Below are 25,431 nucleotides of genomic sequence, written 5' to 3'. Positions count from 1 at the left end.
CCCTCCGCCTCCCTCAGTGGGCGACCTCACCTGCTCATATGGCTTCGGCCATCACCTGTGTGCTGACGACTGACAAACCTGCAGCAGTCTTCCCTTCTCATGGATAAGGCACAAGAAAACCAAGACGCTGGACGGGTAGATGATTACTACTAAGGACGGGCTTACCCTCAGATGTTACGAAGGCTCTGGAGTGTGCCTTTTAGTTATACTCTAAACGCCTTCTGTCCACCAGAGGGTCTGTTTAGCATAGTAACTAGGGCCGCTGTGCACTTCAGGGCCCCTGGAAGCAAGCTGGCTGACACATACCTTCTCATAAACATAGTATCATAACAGACCAAACCAAATCCTTATGTGTTACTGCAAATGCTAAGTCCATCAATGGTCCATCTCTCCTTTCTATTTTGGGGTCCCCGCCCCCTTCACATGGTACTTACTCCCAAGTACTCCATGGTCAGAAGCTTCTCGCCTGAGAGCTCTCCAAGCTGGGGCTGGATCAGTTCATCTTTGTCCAGATCGGCTTCCATAATGTCATGGTCCTCCTGTTTCAAAGGAGACACGGGGTGAATGCTCTGGACCCCTCCCTCGCTGCAAGTTCCCAGAGGGAGGCTCCCCAAGTGGGCACCTCATGAAATGGGAAGACCTTAGCCCAACAGCAGCGGCTCACGGGTTTGCATTTCAAAGGTTCCCCAGGGCCGTCTGCCCTCCGCTCACAACCTCCGTGAAGATGAAAGGGAAAATGCCAACCCACGTCTTTAGGAAGCTGGGCGCCTAATGAACAGGTGGGAAGAGGTTCACGCAAGATGCTGTTGAATGGTCTCTCCTAGTTACAGTTCTCAGAATGGTTTTCTCTGTGAGGTCAAGGTGCCATGTGAACAGCCAGATCAGCCAGTCTACAAATAACTACTAAGCACCTCCACGTGCACAGGCCTTACAGAGGATACAAAACTGTGTATTATAGGCTTTGCTCTTCTTAGGCAGTTTACAGTCAAAAAGAAGACCCAGCACAAAGAGGAAAACTGTTTTGCTTCTGGGAAGATGGAGTGGACGTATTTCCCCTGTTCTTCCCACTAAGTACAGCCAAAAACACTGGACATTACGTTCAAAATAAATACGAGACCCTGAGAGGCAGAGAGGAGGGGGCAGACTGGCTGGGTATCCTGAAGGACAAGGAATAAAAGGTGGTGAGTCCCCTGGGTTTACTTTTTGCCTTAGAGATTCCCGACTTGGCGCTGAAGAAGCCAGCCACCCGGAAACGAGCATGCTGAAGACAAAAAAAAGTCCCCCAAAGCCTACTCCGTCTAGCCAAAGAACCAGGAAACGGGGAGCCCAGCAAGATGGAACTTTTAGACGCTAACCAAACACCGGAGCAAACACTGTCATCCCACCCACAACCACACCAGCAAGGGCGTCAGGGCGCTGAGACTTCTGCCCTTACCAGGCTGTGACGAGGCACCCCAGTAACCCCCACCGGGGTGATATCAGAGAGGGACAAGTAGAGAGGGGGAGTTTTGTCCTTGCTGGGTGGTAATGAAGCCCCCCCTATCCGGAGGGGAGAGCAGAGACCAGGTGGAGAGCCTGGACTTCCACCCCGACTCTGCAGTAATGAGATGTCCCTGCCCCGCAACCAGGGATGGTGTCAGAGGAGGCCTGGTGGAGACTTAAGACGTTCACCACTGCGGCATCCCTGCCACCTCTTCCAGTCAGGGAGGTGTTAGTGGCGGCCTAGCAGGGATGGAGAACTCCCACCCCTGTCCTGCAGGAACAAGGAGTCAACAGAGGCCCAACTGCAGAACCTGGACTTCTTCCCACAGTAAGCAGGAGAAGCCCCTGCTCCTCTGCCACAGCAGTGTCAGAAGCAGCCAGGTGAAAGAGAAGGTTTAAAATAAGACAAAAGTTTCATAACATAGTATCCAAAATATCTGGGTTTAAATAAAAAATCATTCATCATACCAGGAGCCAGCGTGCTCTCCAACTGAATTAAGAGACAATCAAAGAGATGCCAACATCAAGATACAGAGATGCTAGAATTGTCTGAAAAAATGTTAAAGCGACCATCATAAAATGGCTTCAGTGAGCAATCACAAACGTTCTTGAAACAAATTAAAAAAACAGCAAGTCTCAAGAACATAGAAAAGTAAACCCAAAGCAAACAAAGGAAGGCGATAATAAAAAGAGCAGATATCGATGGAAAGGAAAACAGAAAAACAACAGAGAAAATTGGTAAAACGAAAAGCTGATTCTTTGAAAAGATTAATGAAATTGTCAAACCTGTAGCAAGACTGACAGAGAAAAAGAAGACACAAATTACCGCTATCAGGAATGAAACAGGAGATATCACTACAGACCTGCAGACATCAAAAGGATAATAGGCCCATACCAAGTTCATCATCACACTTTGCCACCTATATACTTCTAAATTCCTTTTCTACTTGCCACTGTCTTCTCTTAGGCCCGTGTCACTTTTTGTTCTTTTTCACTGTTTGAAAAGATATATTAGTTCAATTTTTTTGTAACAAATAATGCACAATTTTGTAACAAATAATGCACAATTAAATTGGGCATATAATGCATGAGAGCTAACTAGGTGGGGCTTCCACTGGCCAAATGGGGACAATGTGAGCATGAAAATAAATGTGGATATTAATGGATTATCAGGTAGAAATCCACACAGGTAGAGTTCACACTTATATAAATTAAAGATTTTTTTAAAAAATGGAAAAAAAAAAGGATAATAGGGATTACTATGAGCAACCGTACATAAATTTGACAACTTAGATAAAAAACACAAAGCCTCTCAGATGACTTGAATAATCCTATAATTATTAAGAAAATTGAATTCCTAATTTAAAAATTCCCCCAAAGACGTCTCCAGGCCCACATGGTTTCACTGGAGAATTCTACCAAACCTTTTAAAAAGTTAACACCAATTCTACACAATGTTCTCCAAAAACGGAAGAGGAAGAAATAATTCCTAATTCATTTGATGAAGCTGGTATTGCCCTGGTACCAAAAGCAGACAATGATAGTACTTTTATAAAAAGAGTACAGACAAATATCCATCATAAATAAAGATGCAAAAGTCCTTAACAACCAAGTTAAAGGAAAATGAAAAAAAAAATCCTTAACAAAATATAGGCAAATAGAATAGACCAATAGATCAGTATGCTAAAAAAAATTATATACAATGACCAAGTGGGGTTTGTTCTAGTGATGCAAGTCTGGTTCAGTATTTAAAATTTAATCATTGTAACCCACAAGATTAACAGGCTTATGAAGAAAAAAAAATCACATGATTATATTAATGGATGAAGAAAAAGCATGGCAAAATTCAATATCCATTCATGACCCAAAACTCAGAAGAATAGGAATGGGGGGTACTTGATAAAGAACATCTATAGAAAACCTGTATTTAACATTATACTTAATGGTGAAAGACTGGATGCCTTCCCCCTAAGACTGGGAACAAGGGAAGGATTTCTACTCTCACCATTCTTCGTGTTATAAGTTCTAGACCGAGCAAGAAGGCAAAAAAGGAAATAAGAAGCATACAGATCAGAAAGGAAGAAATAGAATTGTCTTTATTTGCAGATGACATGATTGTCTATGTAGAAAATCCCAAGGAATTGACCTCCTCAAACTCAAAGAACGAATAAGTGAGTTCAGCAAGGTCACAAGATATAAGATAAACATACAGAAATCAGTTTCTACATACTAGTCTTAAATTAAGACTCTGATTAAAAATACAATATAATTTACAATTGCTTATACACACACAAAAAAATAAAATAAGAAATACTTAGGTGTAAATCTAACAAAACATGTGTAGGACTTGTATGCTGAGAACTACAAAACACTAAAGAAAGAAATCAAAGGAGGTCTAAATAAATGGAAAGACATTAACTTGTTCACGAATTAGAAACCCAACATAGTTTAAATGTCAATTCTCCCCAAGTTGATATACAAGTTTAATGTAATTTCTATAAAAATCCCAGCAAGGTTTTTCTGTAGATGGGTACAAGACTACTCTAAAATTTATACGGAAGGGGCAAAGGAACTAGAATAGCTAAGACAATTTTGAAAAAGAAGAATAAAGTGGGAGGATTCAGTCCACCTGATTTCAAGACATTATTGTAGGCAAAGACTGTGGTCTGCCATTTCAGCAAACAAAAGACGCTGTGGCCCATAAAGTCATCAGCCACTGCAGCCACCCCTGCTGGTGCACCCTGAGGGGAATTCAGGATGGAAAAAAATAAGGTACTGGCCCTAGATAGTTCAGATGAATATCAAAACGGTAATTTCAGTGAGCCCAGGCTCTTGCATCTTCCCGTACACTGAAAAGCACTAAAATCATTAACTTGAGATGTCCGTCTTTTTGTTTTTTTGTGATTAGTAGTAAAATCTTTTGATGTTCGACTACATTCTCCTCCCCAGCAAAAGCTCCTATTATATCCAGTGCCTCCCTTACCTCTTTGGAACAGTCCCTCAGAGCTGTCTGAGAGGCTGTCTCCCAGGCTACAGTCCTCAGTAAAGCCCCCGAATAAAACATAACTCTCAACTTACAGGTTGTGCACTTTTCTCCCAGTTGACATTATATAGCTACCAGAATCAAGGCTATGTGGTATTGGCGGAGGGAGAGAGATACAGATCAACTGGACAAAAAGAGAGAACCTCAAACAGACCTACACAAATACACCCAACTGATTTTTGACAAAGGTGCAAAAAGTATTTCAACAGAGGAAGGACAGACTTTTCAACAAGTGGTGCTGCCCCAAGATTCAATAATGAAAATTTTGGATTACTGACTAGATTGCTGCAAACGGGAACAGATCTCTTGGTGTGAAAAAGTAAATTATCACTGGGGAAACTTTTAAAATCTAAAAGTCTCATAAAATATCTTAACACTAGAGAAGGTAAAATATTCTATACGGGCGATAGTAGAGCACACGGGCTCTAGAAACATGGGCTCTGATGGTCATCTGCCATTGGGCTTTGTACAGTTTATTCCATCTACCTTTCAGTTTCCTTACCTGTAAAATCATGGTAATAATAGAATCTAACTCATAGGACACTTCTGAAAACTGTACATTAGAAAGGTGACTAATAAATGCCAGCCATGGTTATTAAAACAAACAAACAAACAAACAAACAAAAACAAGTGGTGCTGGTGCAACTGGACATGCATGGGAAAAAGAAAAAGAACCCTACTTTAATTCTCACAGCTTATATAAAAATTAACTCAGAATGGACCATGGACTTAAATGTAAAGCTATCAAATTGTTAGAAAAAAATAGGAGAAAATCTTCAGGACCCATGGCAAGGCAAAGTGTTCTTATACTTGATACCAAGAGTACAATCCATAAAAAGCAAAATTTGATAAATTGGATTTTTATTGAAAATTTAAAAACTTTGCTGTGTGAAAGACCCTGTTAAGAGGACAAAAAGAAAAGCTATAGACTGGCAGAAAACATTTGGAAACCACATATCTGACAAAGAACTAGTATCTAAATATATAAACTATAGAAAGAATACTCAAAACTCAACAGTAAAACCCCCAAACAATCCAGTCAGAAAATGGGCAAAAATATGAAGAGACATTTCACTAAAGAGGACACGTGGATGACAAATAAGCACATTAAAATGTTCAGCTTCACTAGACATTAGGAGAATGCAAATTAAAACCACAGTGAGTCACTCCACACCTATCAGAATGGCTAAGTTAAAAACAGTAATAACATCAAATGCTGGTGAGGATGCAGAGAAAGTAGATCACACATACGTTGCTAGTGGGAACACAGAACTGGTACAGCCACTCTGGAAAACAGCTTGGCGGTTTCTTAAAAAGCTAAACATGGAACTCCATGTGACCCAACAATTATGCTCTTAGGCATTTATCCCAGAGAAATGGAAACTAATTGTCACACAAAAATCTGTACATGAATGTTGATAGCAGCTTTATTTGTAATAACCAAAAACTGGGAACAACAGATGTCCTTCCACAGGAGAATGTTAAACAAACTGTGGTCCAGCCACACCATGAACTATTGTTTTAAAAATTTATTTATTTTATTTATTTATTTTTAGCTGTGTTGGGTCTTTGTTGCTGCGCTCAGGCTTTCTTTAGTTGCGGCGAGCGGGGGCTACCCTTCCCTGCGGTGCGTGGGCTTCTCGTTGCGGTGGCTCCTCTTGTTGAGGAACATGGGCTCTAGGTGCTCGGGCTTCAGTAGTTGTGGCACGCAGGCTCAGCAGTTGTGGCTTGCGGGCTCTGAGTGCAGGCTCAGTAGTTGTGGCGCACGGGCTTAGTTGCCCCGCGGCATGTGGGATCTTCCTGGACTAGGGCTCGAACCCATGCCCCCTGCACTGGCAGGCGGATTCTTAACCACTGCACCACCAGGGAAGCCCCACACCATGAACTATTGACACACAGGGGCCCGGATGAATCTCCAGTGAAATACGCTGTGTGAAAAAAGCCAATCTTCAGTGGTTACATACTATATCATTCCACTTATACAACGTTCTTGAAACGCTAAAACTATGGAAATGGAGAACAGATTAGTGGTTGCCAGATTTTAAGGAGGAAATGGGAGTTGTGGCTGCAAAGGGACCCAGTGGTAATGGAAGTCTTCTGGCTCTTGAATGCATCAGTGTTAATACCCTGGCTGTTGTTATGCTGTAGCTTTGCAAGATGCTACCAGTGGATGGAATTGGGTAAAGGGTACACAAGATTTTTCTCTATTGTTACGTCAATCTATAATTATCTCAAAATAAAAAGTTTTCAAATACACAAAAAGAGAGGAGTTAAAAACAAAATAATAGCATATATGAGCTGTCTCGAGTCTGTGTCTAATCAAATGCCAGCTGAACGACGTACATGGTACCGGGGAAGCTGCGGTATTCTTTCCCACTCCCTGCTAGGACCTTGGAGATTACACTGTCCTTTGCAGGTTAAATTACAAAGATCAATACAAAACAGACCAGGCCGTCACCTGACTGAGGTAGAAACTAAGGAAAGAATGTGTCCGTGTGAAGGGAGCTGGCCTGCTGTGAAGTGAGATGGCAGGAAGGAGGGGCCCTGGAGGAGATGCCCGTCCAGCGCCCGTCCAGTCTCAGGGCGGAGGGGGTGCCCCAGGCCTGCACGCCTGGGTGACAAGCGTCCCTGAGATGATCTAACCAATCCTTCTCCTGATTCCTCACCCACTCAACCACATGTGATTTGCTTCCTCTAAACTTGCCAACAGGAAGAGAAAGCAAACGTTAAGTACCTGTCCTTGTTTTCAAACAAACTTCCAGCCACTTTGGATGCCCCAGTCTTTTGTGAATTTGGTTTATCTGAGTCAGTTTCCAAGGGATGCGAAGGCCCAAATTCCCGTGAGCACTGCCTCTGGGTAGGGCTGTTCCAGGGCGCAGCCCTGTCTCCCGGGCTTTCTTCACCACCCAGTCAGTGCCATCTGCCACCACTAGACACTGTCACCCCAGGATGGGCTTTCTTAGGAAAAGGGGATTCGACTTATTCTAGGTGGCCCCCGAAGCAGACCAGAACCAGCAGACTGAAAGGCATGTTCCAGTCCAACCCATAGCTTTTCCTAACCCTCCGTGCTGTCTTATCCGTGGCAAGGGCTGCTGCGGAGACACTGCTCCCTCCTGCTTACATCTGGGCACTTCACTGATGCTCTGTGCCCACAGAACCATGGAGGATCCACCTTACATTTCCACAGCACGTCACCTCAGTTCTCACAGTGACTCCGTGTGGGTTCCTTTGATTACACCTGCTTTGTCTGATGTGGAATCTGAGCTGGAGAGAAGTGACAGGTCCACAGTGAGAGCCTGGCCTGGAGGCAGGAGTCTGGACTTTAACCTTGGGCCAGTCCCCTTCTGCCCAGATCTTTCTGACTCAGCCACCTGGGGCGCCTCAGAGAAGCCGGTCTCTGAGGAGGCACAGGCTGGACCGACCGGGTCCTCTGAGGCCCGAGGGTCCTCAGTGCCCGGTGGAGATTGAGCCCAGTGGGGCAGAGAGAGGGGAGAGGAGGGCCGCGGCACCGTTCCGGACCCCCCTGTCTTGTCCTCTCTCTTCCTGTCCCATCTAATCACCGGAGAATCTGCTCTTGTCCTACCTGGAACACCAGGTTCATGGTCGTCCAGCCTCTAGTCCTGACTCATTCTCCATGCAAGGGCTGCTGCCTTCTCCTCCTGCTGCTTCACCTGAGTTGGCAGCTCTGTCGAGCGCGTGTGAACACGCCATCCTGAAATTTCACTCGGGGTTCCTTAAAGGTAATGCTATATGAGGCCCTACCTGAGGTCAGGTCTGGGACAGCCAGGTAAGATTTATGCTGCTGCCTTGGCTTAGAGTTTAGCTTACTACAATACCAGCATCTTAGTGATCAAATAGTGTGTACATTATATGATTATTTTAGGAAAATGACTGCTCTTTGTGGACAAAAGCATTGGGCTGTGTGGTCAGAGTGAGTGGCCAAGCGCTCTGGGCAGTGGGGTAGTATTTCATCTCTTTCCTAGGGAACCAAGCTTTGGAGGCACCAGCTGGAAATGGGCATATGGATCACAGTTTCACAGAGGTATTGGTCATACACCACTTCCCTGCCAGGATGAGATATGAAACCTTAAGAAACAAAACAAATGCCCACATTCCATTTCAATGAAAAATACAAGGTCAACGGCTAACCTTAGTCAACGCTCACAAGAGTGCTTCTCTACTCTCGACAATGAGTTACGTATGTAAGACATTCACTTGCAAATATACAAACCAGCGAACGTATTCTCCATCGTAAGTTCAAGCTTGATTTATTAACTCGTTCAAAAATAAGTTAGTAAGAGATTCACTGAAATATTATTCAAATTTTAAAAAATTTAACGCAAGTTGAAGCTGTTTTTTATTAAAAATACTTGGCTAAATTCATTGGTAATTGATAACCTTCATAAAACACAGGCCAGTTTCTACATTTAGTCCCTAATATACACGACCCTGTAATAAAAGCCAACTTGAGTCACAGTGTCATATGCGAGTCTAGGGCCAGAGGAAGAAGCAGGGCATCTCAGCCCACCTGCTTTTCGCCACCTGGAGAATTCGCTTCCTCTGACACAGTTTCTCTACTGTCAACACGCAGGCAAATACTCTTGGTGCTTTCAAGAATATTACGTTGATGTAAGATGCATAAATGTGAGAAAATGGCTGTGAAAATCATTATTAAATTGATAGTTCCTGGTTAAGAAAGTTTGTAATGAGGCTCTGATTAGACGTGATTCTTGTCAATGCCTGAGTTTCTCCATCCGGCGAATGAGATCATTTAAAAATCCTGTCCTTTTTAGAATCATGCCTTACTGATTAAGGAAATTTCTTAAGTTCTCTGATTTTGAAAAGTCACATACCGTACAGACACAAACAAGTTACTGTCATAGTTTCTCTAAGAAACACTGATATCAGCAAAAAGGAAATGGAGGCATCGTTAGGACCCCTGATATGTAAAGAGCAGAAGGAAAATGAGCTGTACTCGATGAGCTGGAAAGTGCAACTTAGCAAAGAGAAGCAAGAGCTTAATTCAGTACTATTCAATCTGGTTCCAGCAACACTTGGGAAACTAGATGCAGAGGGAGCTTCGGGAAGGCAGAGGGAGCTTCGGGAAGGCAGAGGAAAACACTAGGTGTGGTGGGAAACGAAAGGAGAGAGGCTGTAAAACTGATGCCTGCTGATAGCAGGGCCCTGGGTCCACTTCCTCAGTTGGGGCCAAGTGGGTGGAAACGACTGAGGATGTGTCAGAACTTTTTGAAACGGGCAGACCTAGGAGACATTCAGTGATAATTTTACAGCTTCAGCCTTCTCTCTGGGAGAGAGGAGACGACTTCCACTAGTCTCCCCCAATTTAAGTGGGAAGAATTTCCCTTGCCTCACTTAAGCGTGTGTGAGCAGCTGAATGCGGCAGCACCCGGGTGCAGAACACACCGTGTAAAAACAGCACCAGCCACGTTGCCAGCTTTTCCGAGCTGCCTGGGAATTCCAAACGAAACATACTTTGCAATCTACTCTGTGAAGTAAGCAGGTGATGGATAAGGAAATGCTTCAAGAATAAATGTCTCATTAGGGTGGGTTTTAAATACCATTGCTGGGAGGAATTTTACTAAAATTACTGGTCTTTATGTACTTCGGCAGAATGCATCAGATTACTGAAGGGAGAGCCCAGGGATAACTGATTACTTCAAGAAATTAAGAATGCCTCATAAAAAAGGCACTTGAGCTGCGATGAATTTAGATGTTCTAATACGAAGCTTCCCCATAGCGGCTCGGTGATCTTATGACACTACAAGATTCTTAACTGGAGGCTTTAGATACATAATACTCCAGACAAACCAGATTCTAAGCAATTGGCCTGAAAACAAAACTAAGGTTGACCACTAAATGCATTTGAAAACTCAGATTCTTACAGATATAATGCAGAGAGCAGAATGTATTCAAGTGGTTTTACATATGACAAGTGAAAGTATCGAGTGTGTTTTCCACTTGAAATAATTATAAGACTTCTACCAGCAGTTTAAATTTGAGACACCTTCTCAGAACACTGAATTGGAAATCTCACTCTTTGTAAAAATAAGGAAAAAACACTCCACATGGGAGAGAAAGGGTGGACCAAGGTGACCAGGCAGGCAGTGTACTCAACATATTTCCCCTAGCGGAATGGACCTTTTCCATTTTTGCAGCTTTCTTTGAGTGTGCGCCAGGACTGCGGATGGAAGCAGGTTCTGAATCCTGGAGGACTTGTTGCGATGCTGCGTTGCTCTGGACAGCAACTTCCCTACCCACAAAATGACATTCCTGGGGGTAATGACAGCTGGCTTAACAACCAGCTCAGTTTATTAACTAACCCCCGAATAGAAACTAGACAAACCCCAACACCCTTCACTTCCCTGATTCCTCTAAGCCATTGCTTTCGCTGCTCAGTGTGCTCGCTTAAACTTCACCTGAAGTCTAAGTGAAAATAGCAAGACACATGGAGACTACGGCAGTGTTGCTCTGAGAGAAGCTGAGCGTATTAAAATATGGAACACACAGAATCAGAGGAGACTTGGAGGCTGAACAGGACTGGAAGTGAAAGACAGCAGAAAGCTTTGGTGGGACAGAGGGAGGAAGACGACATCATAGCAGTGTCCAGACACTGTGCGGGATGCAGACAGGACGACTCGGGTAACCCGCGCTGTGGTTCCTTCTGAATAAGAGTCACTGAGCGTGGCTCAAGAGATGGGAGGGGCGGGCGGCGCGGCACTCCGGGGAAACAAAAGACCCCAAGGCTGGGTGGGTCCCCCCTCAGCCCGGAGTGAGGGGGGCGGGTAGCTGACAAGCCAGAAACCACCACCCCAGACCTGGAAATGTCCCTGACACAATGAGGGTATATGCTTACACATCAGCAAGAATGTCATAAGGAAAAATTATTATTCAATAAATCACGTAAGTTCTGAAATCATGTTTAGATGAACTTCAAAGTCCTCAAAGAATCTAGATGAAGGAGATTTGAAAAGTAAGGATTTGTCAGTGTTTCTCAAGCTCCCTGCGGTGGGGAAAATGCGTTTGCGGGGATTGATTAGGAATCTGAATTTGTTTTTTTAGGAAAAACCTCACCAGCAGGCTGTTACCGGAAGTTTGTGCTGGGAACAACCTCCCTCCCCTCCTTTTACCCACTGAGGGCGTCCAGTGACCCCCTTCCCCGGCTCTCCACCCCCAGCTCCATCCTGGCCACCCACCAACCTTGGCTTCAGCTCTGGCCGGGTACCACACGAGGAACCTCCACTCTAGCAGACCTTCATCTGCATCAGTCTAGTCTGCCTGTAGATCATGATGATACAGTAATGTCAAAACTGGCTAACATGCACTGCGTCTGTGCTAGCACTTTATGGGGATGATTTCATTCGATCCTCACAACCACCTGAAGAAGTGGGTATTTATAGTTGCACTTACAGATGAGAACACTGAGGCCTGGAGTGGTTAACCAACTTGCCCCAGGCCACATGGCTGGGAAGAGATGGGGCAGGACTCAGACCCAGGCAGTCTGATTACAGAACCACTTTCTCTGTATTTAGATTCAAACACTCGCTGTTTTAACATTCAGCGTGTATTTGTCATTTTCAGGGTCTGTTCGGGGGTACAGAGAGGCTTCTGTGCTTGGCCCCTGTCACCTTGGACTTGGAATGAGGACACGGACAGTACACATGATCAAATGCGCCCATGAGAGGAGACAAGAATGTGATCCAAGACCCCAGTGAGCTGCAATAATAAGATATCAGGAGATCAAGAGAGCGTCCTAGTCATGGCTTTAACATGTCCCCCTGCTCACCCCCCAACTTTTCTGGATTAGACTCTTTCCACATAGCTCCAGAAGGAGCAAGTGTGTACTATATAGATACAAAGGAAGGAACGGAAAATATCATTTTTCTGTGTGTCCATTATGTGCCACAGATTAACTCATTGATCTCACAACAATTTGGTAGTAATTATCTTTATCTTTATAGATGAAGAAACAAAGCAAGTAATGTGAAAGAAAATATAAAAGTAGACTGGGGTCGCAACAGAGTGGGCCTTTGAATTAGCAACTTAATTTTATTAGGTGATAGGGGGCATGGGAATGTTTTTTAAGACAGAATCAAGTGAAAGTGTAAATGGACTCAGCCCCCTTGAGGAGCAATTTGGCAGTATCTAATAAAGACGAGACCTTCGTACAGCAGTTAAGAGGGTGAACTAGGGCAGCACGTATTGGTATCAATAAATCTCTAACACGTAATGTTGAATGGAAAAAGCTGGTAAATGATTCATAGAGTATTATGTCATCCATGTAAATTTAAAAACCATAAAACAATATTGTATATGGTTAATGGAAACATAAAGATACCTTAGAAGCACAGAATGCTCATGGAACTTTATACACCAGCTTCAGGAAGGTGGTTAATTCTGGGGAAGGTGGGAGAGGAGAATGAGGGGATAGATCCACTGCTGTCATGTTATTTTCTGGACCTTCTAGAAAGTTTAAAATGTCCCCCAAGTTAAAAGTGAAGAGATCATGTCCCTGCATGATTGATCCAAGCCCTGCTTCAGAAAGATGGTCTGGTGGCCACATGCAGGACAGGCTGGGAAGGGAAGAGACCGAGGCTTAAGCCAGGATGTGGAACAGAAAAGGAAATGAAGGGGTAGATGAAAGTGACTTTCAGAACGACGAAACACTGTGTCTGGAGGATGATGACAAAGTACAAGGGAGAAGGAACAACCACAGGTCACGGAGCTGTTGAAAGAGTGTGGGTGCCTGGACAAGCGGGCAGTTTAGGAACCTCAGTTTTTGTTAACGTCCACATTTGAGTTAGAGCCAATTATTGACTATATATCACATGTGTTAGACACTGGATAGTTGGCTCATTTAGAGAAACTGAGTCTTGTATATGGCAGAGTCAGGACCCCAACACGGGTCCCTGATTCTAAGATGAATGATGTTCGGCTAAGCCCAGATGCCTCTTCAGCCTAGAAACTCACGAGGCCCACAGGCTCCCTGGTCCCAGTGCCTCAAAGCTCAGTTCAAGTACAGGGATGCCAAGCCCTGTCAATGACTCTCTGAATTCACTTGGCAGTTGTAGTTCTCATTGTGATGCGGTCAGTGGGCATTCTGAGTGATCCCTTAAGGCAAGACGAGTGATAACGGCACTTTTCACTTAATACCTTCCAACAGCTTCCCTCCTCTGTCAGAATAAGAGCTAATGTCTTTCTCAAGCTCCAGGTGATCTGACCTTAGCTACCTCCTCTGACCCCGTATCCTGTTCCCTCCCCATTTCTTGTGGCTCCCCAAATAGGCTTCTACCTCAGGGCCTTGACATTTGCTATTCCCAGTGTCCACCACGGGGCCTCTCCCTCCCACCGTTTGACATATTACATTTCTATTTTCTTATTTGTTTAAGGTCTGCTTTTCTCACGATAGAGTATCTGTTTCGCTTACTGCCAGGCCCTGATGGCTTCTGGTAATGGAATATGAGTAGGTCAGGCAATTCCCCTTTACACAGATCAAGGACAAAATGTGACAAATTTATTAAAAACAATCATTTCAGGACACTGGAAAATGACCAGTTGCAGGCCACAACTGCTCACTGGGGAAGTGCTACTGCACTTGGGGCAAGAACGGTGCACTGGCTGGGGGAGTTCCTGTCTATTTCAGGCAGTGAAAACCCACAGCTTTATCAGCTGAAGGTGTGGACTTGGTAGAGGGCAAGTAGCAGAGCAGCTAGCTGAAGGGGGATACCCGGAAGCAAGGGAGCCATAGAAGGACTGAGGTAATAAAATCTCCAAGCATCCCTGACCGACTGCTAAACTACAGATACACGCAGAAAACCCCAGGGAACTCAGAGAAATTTAAAAGCTTGGGGAAACTTGCAAATTTTCTGTGCTTTTAAATGCATTCGTCAACCTACACATAACTCAAGTGGCAGAAGATGGTCACTTGAGGTGTGTCAACATAACCTTTGCCCAAATCTCCGACTGACCGTAAAACTATGCAGGGGAAGTAATAAGCAGAGACACCACTGGCTGTGTGCCACAGGGGGGAGAGATTTCACAGTTAGAGACCAGGCAAGTTAACAGCTTACTAAACAACACTCAGGAGAACAAAACGTAATCCAGAATCATTGCAACATATTATCTGCAACGCCTAGTTTTCAAACAAAGGCATTACTAGACGTGGCCCAAGAAACAGAAAAATGTGACCTGCACTCAGGAAACATCAAGAAACCGAGAATTCGCTTTGAGCGGGCCCAGATGTTGGATTTAGTAGACAGACTTCAAGACAGCTATCATGAAAATGTTTAAAGAATTCAACGAAAACGCGCTCAAGAGTTAAAGAAAAATATACTAAAAATGAGTGAAAAACAGGAAATCTTGACAGGGAAATGGACACTATAAAAAGGAAGCAGATGGGAATTCTAGAGCTGAAAAGGATTAATAACTGAAATGAAAAATTCAGTGGATGGCCTCAAGAGCAGATATATATGAACTGGCAGAAGTATCAGTCAATTGGAAGATGGATCAACACAAAGTATCTGGCTTAAAGAACAGAGAGAAAAAACTGAAGAAAATGAAGAAAGCCTCAGACATCTGTCAGATAAGATCAAGTATTCTAATATACGTGTAATTGGATTTCTAGGAGGAGAGGAGAGAAGAAAGGGGCAGAATATATACTTGGATAAATAATGGCTGAACACTTCCCAAATTTGGTGGAAAACTGTAACTTATAGACCCAAGAAGCTCAGTGAATCCTAAAAAGGATGCATACAAAGAAAACTACACTCAAACACATCATAATCAAATTGCCGAGAACCAAAATTGAACATAAAAATCTTAAGTAGCAGCAAGGGCAAAACAACTCACCACATCCAGGGAAAGAATGATAAAAGATAAAATTAATAGCAGGCTTCTCATCAGAAACAATGGAAGCCAGGAGACAGTGACATATTCAAAGCGAGAGAGAAGAACCTGTTGATCAAGAGGTCTATACCCAGTGTAACTGTCCTTCAAAAATGAGGGTGAAATAAGGACAATTCCAGGGACTTTCCTGGTGGTCCAGTGGTTAAGACTCCACACTCCCAATTCAGGGGGCCCGGGTTCCATCCTTGGCCAGGGGACTAGATCCTGCATGCCACAACTAAGAGTCTGCACGCTGAAACGAAGATCCTGCGTGCTGCAACTAAGACCCGGTGCAGCCAAATAAATAAATAAATAAGTAAATATTTAAAGACAATTCCAGATTTAAGAAACTGAGAGAATTTGTTGTTAACAGACCTGAATTACTAGAAATGTTAAAGGCAGTGCTTCAAATGAGAGGGAAATGGTGTCAGATGGTAACCTCACAGGAAGGCATGAAGGGCGCCGAAAATGATTAATATGTGGGTGGATACATAGATATACACTTTCCCCGAATTTCTTTAAAAGATTTATGATGATTTAAAGCAAAGATTTACAATACTGGGTTGATAATAAATAATAGATGTAGTACATACGGCAACAAGAGCACAAAAGAGAAACAGAAATGGAGCTGTACTGGTGCAAAATTCTTCTATTTATGAGAAACAAATCAGTATTAACTCGAAGAAGCCTGTAAATATGCATATCGTAATCCCTAGAACCAACTCAGAAAGAAAAAGGGAAATACAGCTAAAAAACTAACAGTAAATAAAATGGTATACTAAACGATATTTGTTTAATACAAAATAGGGTAATACGTGTATTTGTTTAATACAAAGGAAGGCAGGAAAAACAGGAAGAGATCACATAAATAGAAAACAGCAAATAGCAGAATTAAACCCAACCATACCAATAATTACATTAAATGTGAATAAATATCAAACAAAACAATTTTGAAAAAGAACAAAGTTGGAGGACTCATTTTCAGAACATATTATAGAGCTACAATAGTTAAGATCATGCGGTACTATAGCACAAGTGAACAGAAATGCGAATGGTCAAGTGAACAGAAATGAGAACCCAGAAATAAATGCTTACATTTACGGTCAATTTTTTTACAGAGGCTCAATTTGACAGTCATTCAATGGGTCAAAGCACAGTCTTTTCAACAAATTGTACTGGGGCAACTGGATATTCACATGCAGAAAGATAAATTTAGATCTTTACCTTACACCATAAACAAAAGATAACTACAAATGGTCCTAGATCTAAATGTAAGAGCTAAAGTTATAAAACTCTTAGGGAAACATAGGAGAAAATCTGCTTTTTTTTGCCCACACCATGGCATGTGGGACCTTAGTTCCCCAACCAGGAATCGAACCCATGTCCCCTGCATTGGAAGTGTGGAGTCTTAATCACTGGACCTCCAGGGAAGTCCCAGAAGATCTTTGCAATATTGGTTTAGGCCAATGGTTTTCAAGTGGAGGTGCTTTTGCCTCCTAGAGGACATTTAGCAATGTCAGCAAACACTTTTGGTTGTCACAGCTTTGGAGTGGGGTGAATAATCCTGGCACCCATGGGTAGAGGTTGGAAATGCTGTTAAACATCCCACAACACGTGGAACAGTCCCCACAACAAAGAATGATCTGGCCCCAAATGTCAACAGTGCCCAAGGTTGATAAACGGTGGGTTGGGCAAAGAGTTCTTAGGTACAACAATAGAAGCACAAACCATGAAAGAAAAAACAAAAAATGTCTGTACTTCAAAAGACGCCATTAAGAAAATGAAAAGACAAGCCACACGCCGGGAGAATATATTTGCAAGTCATATATCAGAGAAAGGACTTGTGTCCAGAATATATAAAGAACTCTCACAACTCAATAATAAAAAGACAAACAACCCAATTTTTAAAATGGGAACACTATTTGAATAGATATTTCACCAAAGAAGATATGCAAATGGCTAGGGTTGAACTGTGCACCCCAAAAGATATGTTGAAATCCTACCCCCAGTACCTCAGAATGTGACCTTAATTGGAAATAGGGTTGTTGCAGATGTAATTAGTTAAGATGAGGTCATACCGGAGTAGGGTGGGCCCTTAACCCAGTGTGACTGGTGTCCTTACAAGAAGATGATGTGAAGACACACAGGTGAGAAATGCACCTGCAAGCCAAGGAACGCAAAGACCTCCAGCAACACCAGGAGCTAAGAAGAAGGCATGGAACAGATTCTCCCCCAGAACCTGGACAGAGTGTGGCCCTGCTGACACCCAGCTTCCAGAACTGTGAGACAATACATTTCTGTTGTTTTAAGCCAGCCAGTTCGTAGTACTTTGTTACAGCAGCCCTAGGAAACTAATGCATCTAGCAAGCACATAAAAAGATGCTCAACATCATTAGTAATTAGGGAAATACAAATTAAAAGCACAACGTAATATCACTTCACAACCACTAGGATGGCTATAGTTAAAACAACAGACAAATAACAAACATTGGTGAGGATGTGGAGAAACTGGAGCCCTTATACCTTGGCTGGTGGGAATGTAAAAATGGGTACAGCTGCTTTGGAAAACATTTCGTCCATTCCTTTAAAAGTTAAACATAAATTTGTCATACAACCCAGGAATTCCACTCCTGGGTAACTACCCAAGAGAAATGAAAACATATGACCACACAAAGACTTATACACAAATGTTCACAGCAGCCTTATCTATAATAGCCAGAAAAGTGAGAACAATGCAAATGCCTATCAACCAGCGAATGGATAAACAAGTGGTCTATCCATATGACGGAATACTATTCAGAAATAAAAAGAAATGAACTATTGCTATATTCTTTATGGTTAAACCTCAAAAATATCATACTAAATGAAACCGATCATATGCAAAAGACTACATACTATGTGAAATGTCCAGAAAAGGCAAATCTACAGAGACAGAAAGCAGATTAGTAGTTGCTTGGGGCTTGTAGGGGAGGGGGACAGTGGGCAGGGATTGACTACAAAAGGGCCTAAGGGATCTTTTTGGGGTGATGGAAATGTTCTAAAATTGAATTGTGGGGACAGTAGTGCAACTCTGTAAATTTGCTAAAAATCATTAAATTGTACGCTTCAAACAGATGAAGTTCATGGTATGTAAATTACACCTCGATAAACTGTTTAAAAATATGAATGCCCTAGGGCTTCCCTGGTGGTGCAGTGGTTGAGAGTCCGCCTGCCGATGCAGGGGACACAGGCTCGTGCCCTGGTCCAGGAAGATCCCACATGCCGCGGAGCGGCTGGGCCCGTGAGCCATGGCGGCTGAGCCTGCGTGTCCGGAGCCTGTGCTCCACAACAGGAGAGGCCACAACAGTGAGAGGCCCACGTACCACAAAAAAAAAAAAAAAAAAAGAATGCCCTAAATAAACACTCCAATCAAAGGCAGAGATTGTCAGACTGGATAAAACAGCAGAACCTAGTTATATCCTGCCTACAAGAGAAGCACTTCAAATTCCAAGACACAGATAGCATGAAAGTAAAGGAATGGAAAAAGATATACCATGTGAACAGTAAGCACAAGAGAGCTGGAATGGCTGTATTAATATCAGACAGACAGGGGACTTCCCTGGTGATCCAGTGGGAAAGACTACGTGCTCCCAATGCAGGGGGCCCGGGTTCGATCTCTGGTTGGGGAACTAGATCCTGCATGCATGCCGCAACTAAGAAGTCCACATCCCACAACTAAAACCCGGCGCAGCCAAAATAAAATAAATAAATAAATATTAAAAAACCCCAAAAACCAGGGCTTCCCTGGTGGCGCAGTGGTTGAGAGTCCGCCTGCCGATGCAGGGAACACGGGCTCGTGCCCCGGTCCGGGAAGATCCCACATGCCGTGGAGCGGCTGGGCCTGTGAGCCATGGCTGCTGAGCCTGCGGGTCCGGAGCCTGTGCTCCGCAACGGGAGAGGCCACAACAGTGAGGGGCCTGCGTACCGCAAAAAAAACCAAAAAAACAAAAAAAACCAGACAGACAAAACATACTAGGCACGTTACTAGAGACAAAGAGGACGTTTCATAATGATTAAAGGGGTCAACACTGGGATGATATATTACAACAATTACAAATATACATGATTCAAACAAAAGAACTCCAAAATAGATGAAGCAAAACTGACAGAACTGAAAGGAAAAATAGGCAAGTCTACAATTAAAATCGGAGATTTCTATATTCCTCTCTCAGTAACTGGTAAAACAACAAGTAGACAGAAAAATCAGTAAGGACATAGACTAGTCCCTGACATAAAACAGGTGCTTGATAAATACCTGTTAACTAGATGAATTCTCACTAAGTCAGTTTTTTTTTTTTTTTTTTTTTGCGGTACGCGGGCCCCTCACTGTTGTGGCCTCTCCCGTTGCGGAGCACAGGCTCCGGACGCACAGGCTCAGTGGCCATGGCTCATGGGCCTAGTCGCTCCGTGGCATGTGGAATCTTCCCGGACCGGGGCACGAACCCGTGTCCCCTGCATCAGCAGGCGGACTCTCAACAACTGCGCCACCAGGGAAGTCCTAAGTCAGATTTTTTGTAAGATTCTCAAAGCCTGATCAACTTCGGTGAAGCAGGAGAACACAACAAGCTACTACCAACTGAACATAGACGATACACATCAGGCCCTCTGCTCAGACTTGGCACAGATATTCTGATTACCGCTTACAACACTACTGTCTGGATGGGAAAAAAAAAAAAAAAAAAAAAAAAAAAAGGTTTCTGAAATTAAGAGCTGAGGGTAAACCCTGGTAAGGCGAGTATAGTAGGAGATTCAGAATGAAAAAGGCAGTTGGCTTTTCCCATTTAGTAAGGTTTAGACAGTAACCAATGTCAATTTAGATCGCTAAAACTCTAATTTTAATTGGAAAGAACTTCTTTCTTAGTTTATTGTCAATTCTTGCATGTGTAAACCAACAAAGTTTTTTTTTTTTGTATATGAAGGCTATCTTAAAATGTTTTTTTTTGTTTGTTTGTTTGTTTTTTTGCGGTACGCAGGCCTCTCACTGTTGTGGCCTCTCCCATTGCCGGAACACAGGCTCCGGATGCGCAGGCTCAGCGGCCATGGCTCACGGGCCCAGCCGCTCCGCCGCATGTGGGATCTTCCCGGACCGGGGCACGAACCCATGTCCCCTGCATCGGCAGGCGGACTCTCAACCACTGCGCCACCAGGGAAGCCCCTTAAAATGTTTTTGTTTTTTTTTTAAAATTATTTATTTATTTTTGGCTGCGTTGGGTCTTGTTGCCGCACGCGGCCTTTCTCTAGTTGCCAGGAGCAGGGGGCTACTCTTCGTTGCGGTGCGCAGGCTTCTTACTGCGGTGGCTTCTCTTGTTGTGGAGCACGGGCTCTAGACCCACGGGCTTCAGTAGTTGTGGCTCGCGGGCTCTAGAGCGCAGGCTCAGTAGCTGTGGCGCACGGGCTTAGTTGCTCCGTGGCATGTGGCATCTTCCCGGACCAGGGCTCGAACATTGCAGGGCTCGTGTCTCCTGCATCGGCAGGCGGACTCTTAACCACTGCGCCACCAGGGAAGTCCTAAAATGGTTTATTCTGAGATGAATCTCACTATGGTGGACTGTTGCACAGACAGCAACTCCTCCCATGGCAGCAAGCACACTCCTTCACAAGAGGCCTAGTGGCTTTGGCCTTTGCCTTCTGAGAGCCTGGCAACAACCATGTTGTGAAGATGCCCAGCAAATTCACTGGACGAGGAGGGCAGGCCCTGCCCAGTCAACCCACAGAATCGGGAGGAAAAGACTGTTGCTTTTTTTAAGCCACTGAGATTTGGGGTGGTTTTATCAGTTAGCAAAGGCTAACTGGTACTGTCACAAATAAAACATTGAGCAAACTCAGAGTGCATCATGCTGTAGGATTCCATTTACATAACTGTCAACAACAGAGCAAGAACTCAAGGTGGGGCTTCTGAGATGCAGACGCTAATGATTCGGATGGTGGTTACACAGGTGTGTGCATTTGGATCAGGTGAATCTGCCTGCATCCACTTTTCTGGGGGAATTCTCTGCAGAGAGAAACCATCAGAGCTCCTGTGAGCATCTACCCAACCAGTATCCCTACCCAACAACCAGTGTGTGCCACGTGCCGTGCTAGGTGCTGGGGGTGCTCTGGAGAACAAAGCTGACACTGTCCCCGCCCTAGTGGCACTTACAGTTCACTAGTGGAGAATAAAAGGCAGTGCGAATAAATAGCATCTAAAAAAAGATGAATCCATCGTGAAAGGTAATATCAAAATAAATGCCCAGAAGTAGCACACAATTTGCAGCAACGTGAGTGGCATGACTGTGAGTTGCACTCCCTGTAGTGTTTCTCCCGCACACCACATAGCAACGTTAACTTTCACTTTGCTTCTGGTTTTCTCTCTTTCAAGTGAGCTTGCTCTGCTTTTCCCTTTAAAGATCTGACTTACATCTGTCTACTCTTAGCAGCAGATCTTGGTTTAAGTTGAATACACCACGCCTAACAACAGCTTAATGAGTGTCTGTCCATTTTGTTGTTCTTGTCATTCTGCAAAATTGAATATGGTGCATTTTTGCTCATTTTGCTCACTACTAACAGAAAATTGCTTCTATTTCTATATTTTATATAACAGACATATTCAATATTTTATATAACACACGTTGCACACAGAATTTAGACACAAACTGGCTCAGTTTGAGTCAAACAGACCCTGAACCCTTACAGCCAAATGACAGTGATACAAGCAACGGCCTTACTTACTACCTGGAGCACCAATGTCTTGAATTTTTAAGTTGGAAGGGATGGCAGGTCATGCGCTATTTTTTCTCCACTCACATTCCCAGGCCTAAGACACTAAGTGTTTCATCTCTGAATGCCAAGTGATAGTGATTTGATTAGGTAAGTAGAAACAAGTTTATTTAATAAAAATTTTAAAATAATGCAGAATGCACTTAAGTATAAGGATTTACCAAATAGGTCAAAATTAGAAATATATACATGTCTCACTACATAAAAGGTACTATTATTCCAAAAATCTATGATAACAGGAAAAAGCAATGCACTGCTGTGGTATTTGTAAAACATTAGATAAGAGAAAAAAAAGTTTATTGTAGAGTACTGGTTGACCTTTTCTGCATCTGTTTCCATGGAAACAGATGTTGGACAAATAGGGTTTGTAAATGCCTCAGAATCTGGAGGTGTCTCCGAGCCCTCACCTTGTTTTGAGCCATCTGATGTCTATCTCCATAGAAACCAGAGTGGAAATGAGGGCAGTAGCCATGAGTCAGCCTGTTGGGTGGTTCATCCCCGCCAAGGTATGAGAGCATAGGAGCTGTGTTATAGAAATAAACGAGTTTAGAACCAGAAAAAAGCAAAAATCGTAATTGGGAAACACTGGGTTTCTTCACTGACTTGATTAAATAATGGAAAGGCCCTGCAAGTAACACAGACATAAACAGATGTTTCTTTGCAGGGAATTAAACTCGTATCTGCACCATGCCAAGGAAGCAGACCACAGGAGGTGACCCATCAGAGGTGGTTCACAGAGAGCAGTTGGTTCTCTGGACATGTACTCTGAAGCAGTTTCAAGTGGATCAACCATCTCACAGGTTGTGTATAAAGGTGGCCAAAGAGAAAGGAGGTCATGGCCCAAGCACTCAACACCTGTCTGTCTGTGGAATGCAAGGTCGCTTGAAGGAAACTGACTGGATCTAGGCCCCACCCACTTTCTGTTCTAGCCAGATAATGGTATGTGACTCCCACGTAAAATCAAGTTTCCCCTAATACACGATAGGCTTCCCCCACCCCCAAGCCTGTGTTGCCCATTTTTGTTAAAGGCATCACCACCCTCCCTGCTATCTGGGGTCAAGGTTCCCAGCCTTCAGTTCCTCATGACATGCCCTGTTAGAGACCAACTCCTGCCACTTCCACCTCCAGGAGCACCCCCTGCAGAATATCTCCCAGCTGGCGGCCAAGTTCAGCATCATCCCCACTGAAGCATGCAGCAGGCGGAGGGCAGGCACAGAGACTCTCACACCAGCCTGGGTTTAAATCTCAGTTCCACCAATTACTGCCCATGTAACCTTGAGCAAGTTTCTGAACCTCTCTAAACTCTGGCTTTCTCATCCAAGAAACAGGGCTAATAATAGTACCTATTTGACAGAGGGGGTACAAGGAATAAATAGAAGAAAGCTCGTTAAGCTCTTGGCCTGCACACAGTAGGCATTCAGAAGATACTGGCTCTTCAGTAATTCTAAGCTTTCTTGATCTCCTGTTAATTTGAACACTGACGCCAGATCAACCATCCTATAGCACAGCTCTGTTCACATCCCTCCCAGGCTCACAAATAAATATTCAGGGCTTCACAGACATTCCATTTTCTGTAGCCTGGCTCCAAACCGCCTTTCCAGCTTTGTCTCCCTCCCTTCCCCTTCGCAGACTCCAAGCTGAGGCCAAAGTGAACCATCCTTGGCTGGTGTCCGGCCTATGCTCTTGACTCATGCCATTCCTCAGCCTGGATGTCCACCTTCTCTGAAGCTGATTTGAATCTAACAGCTGTAACACCTCTTTTACTCGCTTTCTTCCTCTAGTTTTTGTTTTTTTTTTTAAACTTAATTAATTAATTTATTTAGTTTTTGGCTGCATTGGGTCTTCATTGCTGCACATGGGCTTTTCTCTAGTTGCGGCGAGCGGGGGCTACTCTTTGTTGCGGTGCGTGGGCTTCTCATTGCAGTGGCTTCTCTTGTTGTGGAGCACGGACTCTAGGTGTGCAGGCTTCAGTAGTTGTGGCACATGGGCTCAGTAGTTGTGGCACGCGGGCTCAGTAGTTGTGGCGCATGGACTTACTTGCTCCGCGGCATGTGGGACCTTCCAGGACCAGGGCTCAAACCCATGTCTCCTGCATTGGCAGGCAGATTCTTAACCACTGCGCCACCAGGGAAGTCCCTCTTCCTCTACTTTTTAAATAAATAAAAGTTCCATTTGAAAGACTTTGGTCTTTACCAGTTGGGGTGAATACTTAAGGGATCAATGTGACTCTTATGACCAGATTACCAGATATGATGATGGCGGTAATTGTCCCAGCCCCGGAACCCAGGCAGCAGCAACAGTGGGATAAAGGCAGTAGGGGAAACAGCAGGGAAGGTTTGAGACCACGCAGGGTCCCTGGAGCTCCTGCTTACTTCAAGAGTCAGTGTCAAGGAGAGGAGGGAGATAAGGCTAGAAAGTCCGGTGGGGCCAGGCTGTGGAAGCCTCATGTACTAACCATGCCTTTTATTTTCTCTTTTCTGATGTTTTGACATCTGGGGTCTTGCTGACCATGGAAGTAGCCAGTTCCTGGAGATATTAAACAACTCACTTGGGAGCACACCTTTCAAATGCAAACCAACCAATCCAGAGCCCACACCCCAATCACTTCTTGTATTGGGCCCTCATACTCTGGGCCATTATCCACTTGCCCTAATCACCTGTCTGGCCAGGTACCAGACAACTCAGGACAGCCCCTAGACCACAGAGGCCCGTGAAATTATTCAAACCAGCGAATCTTACCTTGCCCCGACCGTTCCTTCGTTGGAAACCACAACAAAGGCTCTTGGCCACATTTCCTTTCTCTCCCTCAGCCTCCTGACCTCGGTGCCTCCTCTCCCCTGACATGTACCCCCATGGGTGTGATGTGCCCCAACCTCTTGCGAACTGGGTGCAACTATTTTTTCTGATCTGTTAGCCTAACTGAAGCTCACATCTTCTATTAATACACTATATTTTAAAACACCTGAGGCCATATCCTTATCTAAGGCTCCTCTATGGCACCCATGCTTCCACCAGAGCCAGAGTACAATGGGACACCAGGTGCAGAAACACCAGTACGTAATATGTTCTCTACAGCCAGGTGTGGTGGGCCTGAAGTTGACGACAGTGGTGATACTGAGGATCATAACCATGAGCAACATTACCATGGGAACCGACATTCACCAGGGGCTTACGGTGTCCCAGGAACTGTGCCAGGTGCTTTTTTTTTT

The 25,431-nt window shown here is 44.1% G+C and overlaps 1 protein-coding gene across 2 annotated transcripts in view; it reads right to left on the bottom strand.

The window, feature by feature from the left end:
* Positions 1–25,431, bottom strand: part of ARMC9 (armadillo repeat containing 9) — a 142,656-nt gene that overhangs the window by 27,342 nt on the left and 89,883 nt on the right. For both annotated transcript variants that reach the window (XM_007462743.1, XM_007462742.1), the window contains one exon: positions 435–539. In XM_007462743.1, coding sequence (XP_007462805.1) covers positions 435–539 — 105 coding nt within the window. The remainder of the gene's footprint in view (positions 1–434; positions 540–25,431) is intronic.

Source organism: Lipotes vexillifer, unplaced genomic scaffold (genome assembly GCF_000442215.2).
Source record: "Lipotes vexillifer unplaced genomic scaffold, Lipotes_vexillifer_v1.1 scaffold860, whole genome shotgun sequence".
Lineage (NCBI taxonomy): Eukaryota > Metazoa > Chordata > Mammalia > Artiodactyla > Lipotidae > Lipotes > Lipotes vexillifer.
Note: the sequence above shows the minus strand (reverse complement) of the source record. Positions and strands in the feature narration are given on the sequence as shown.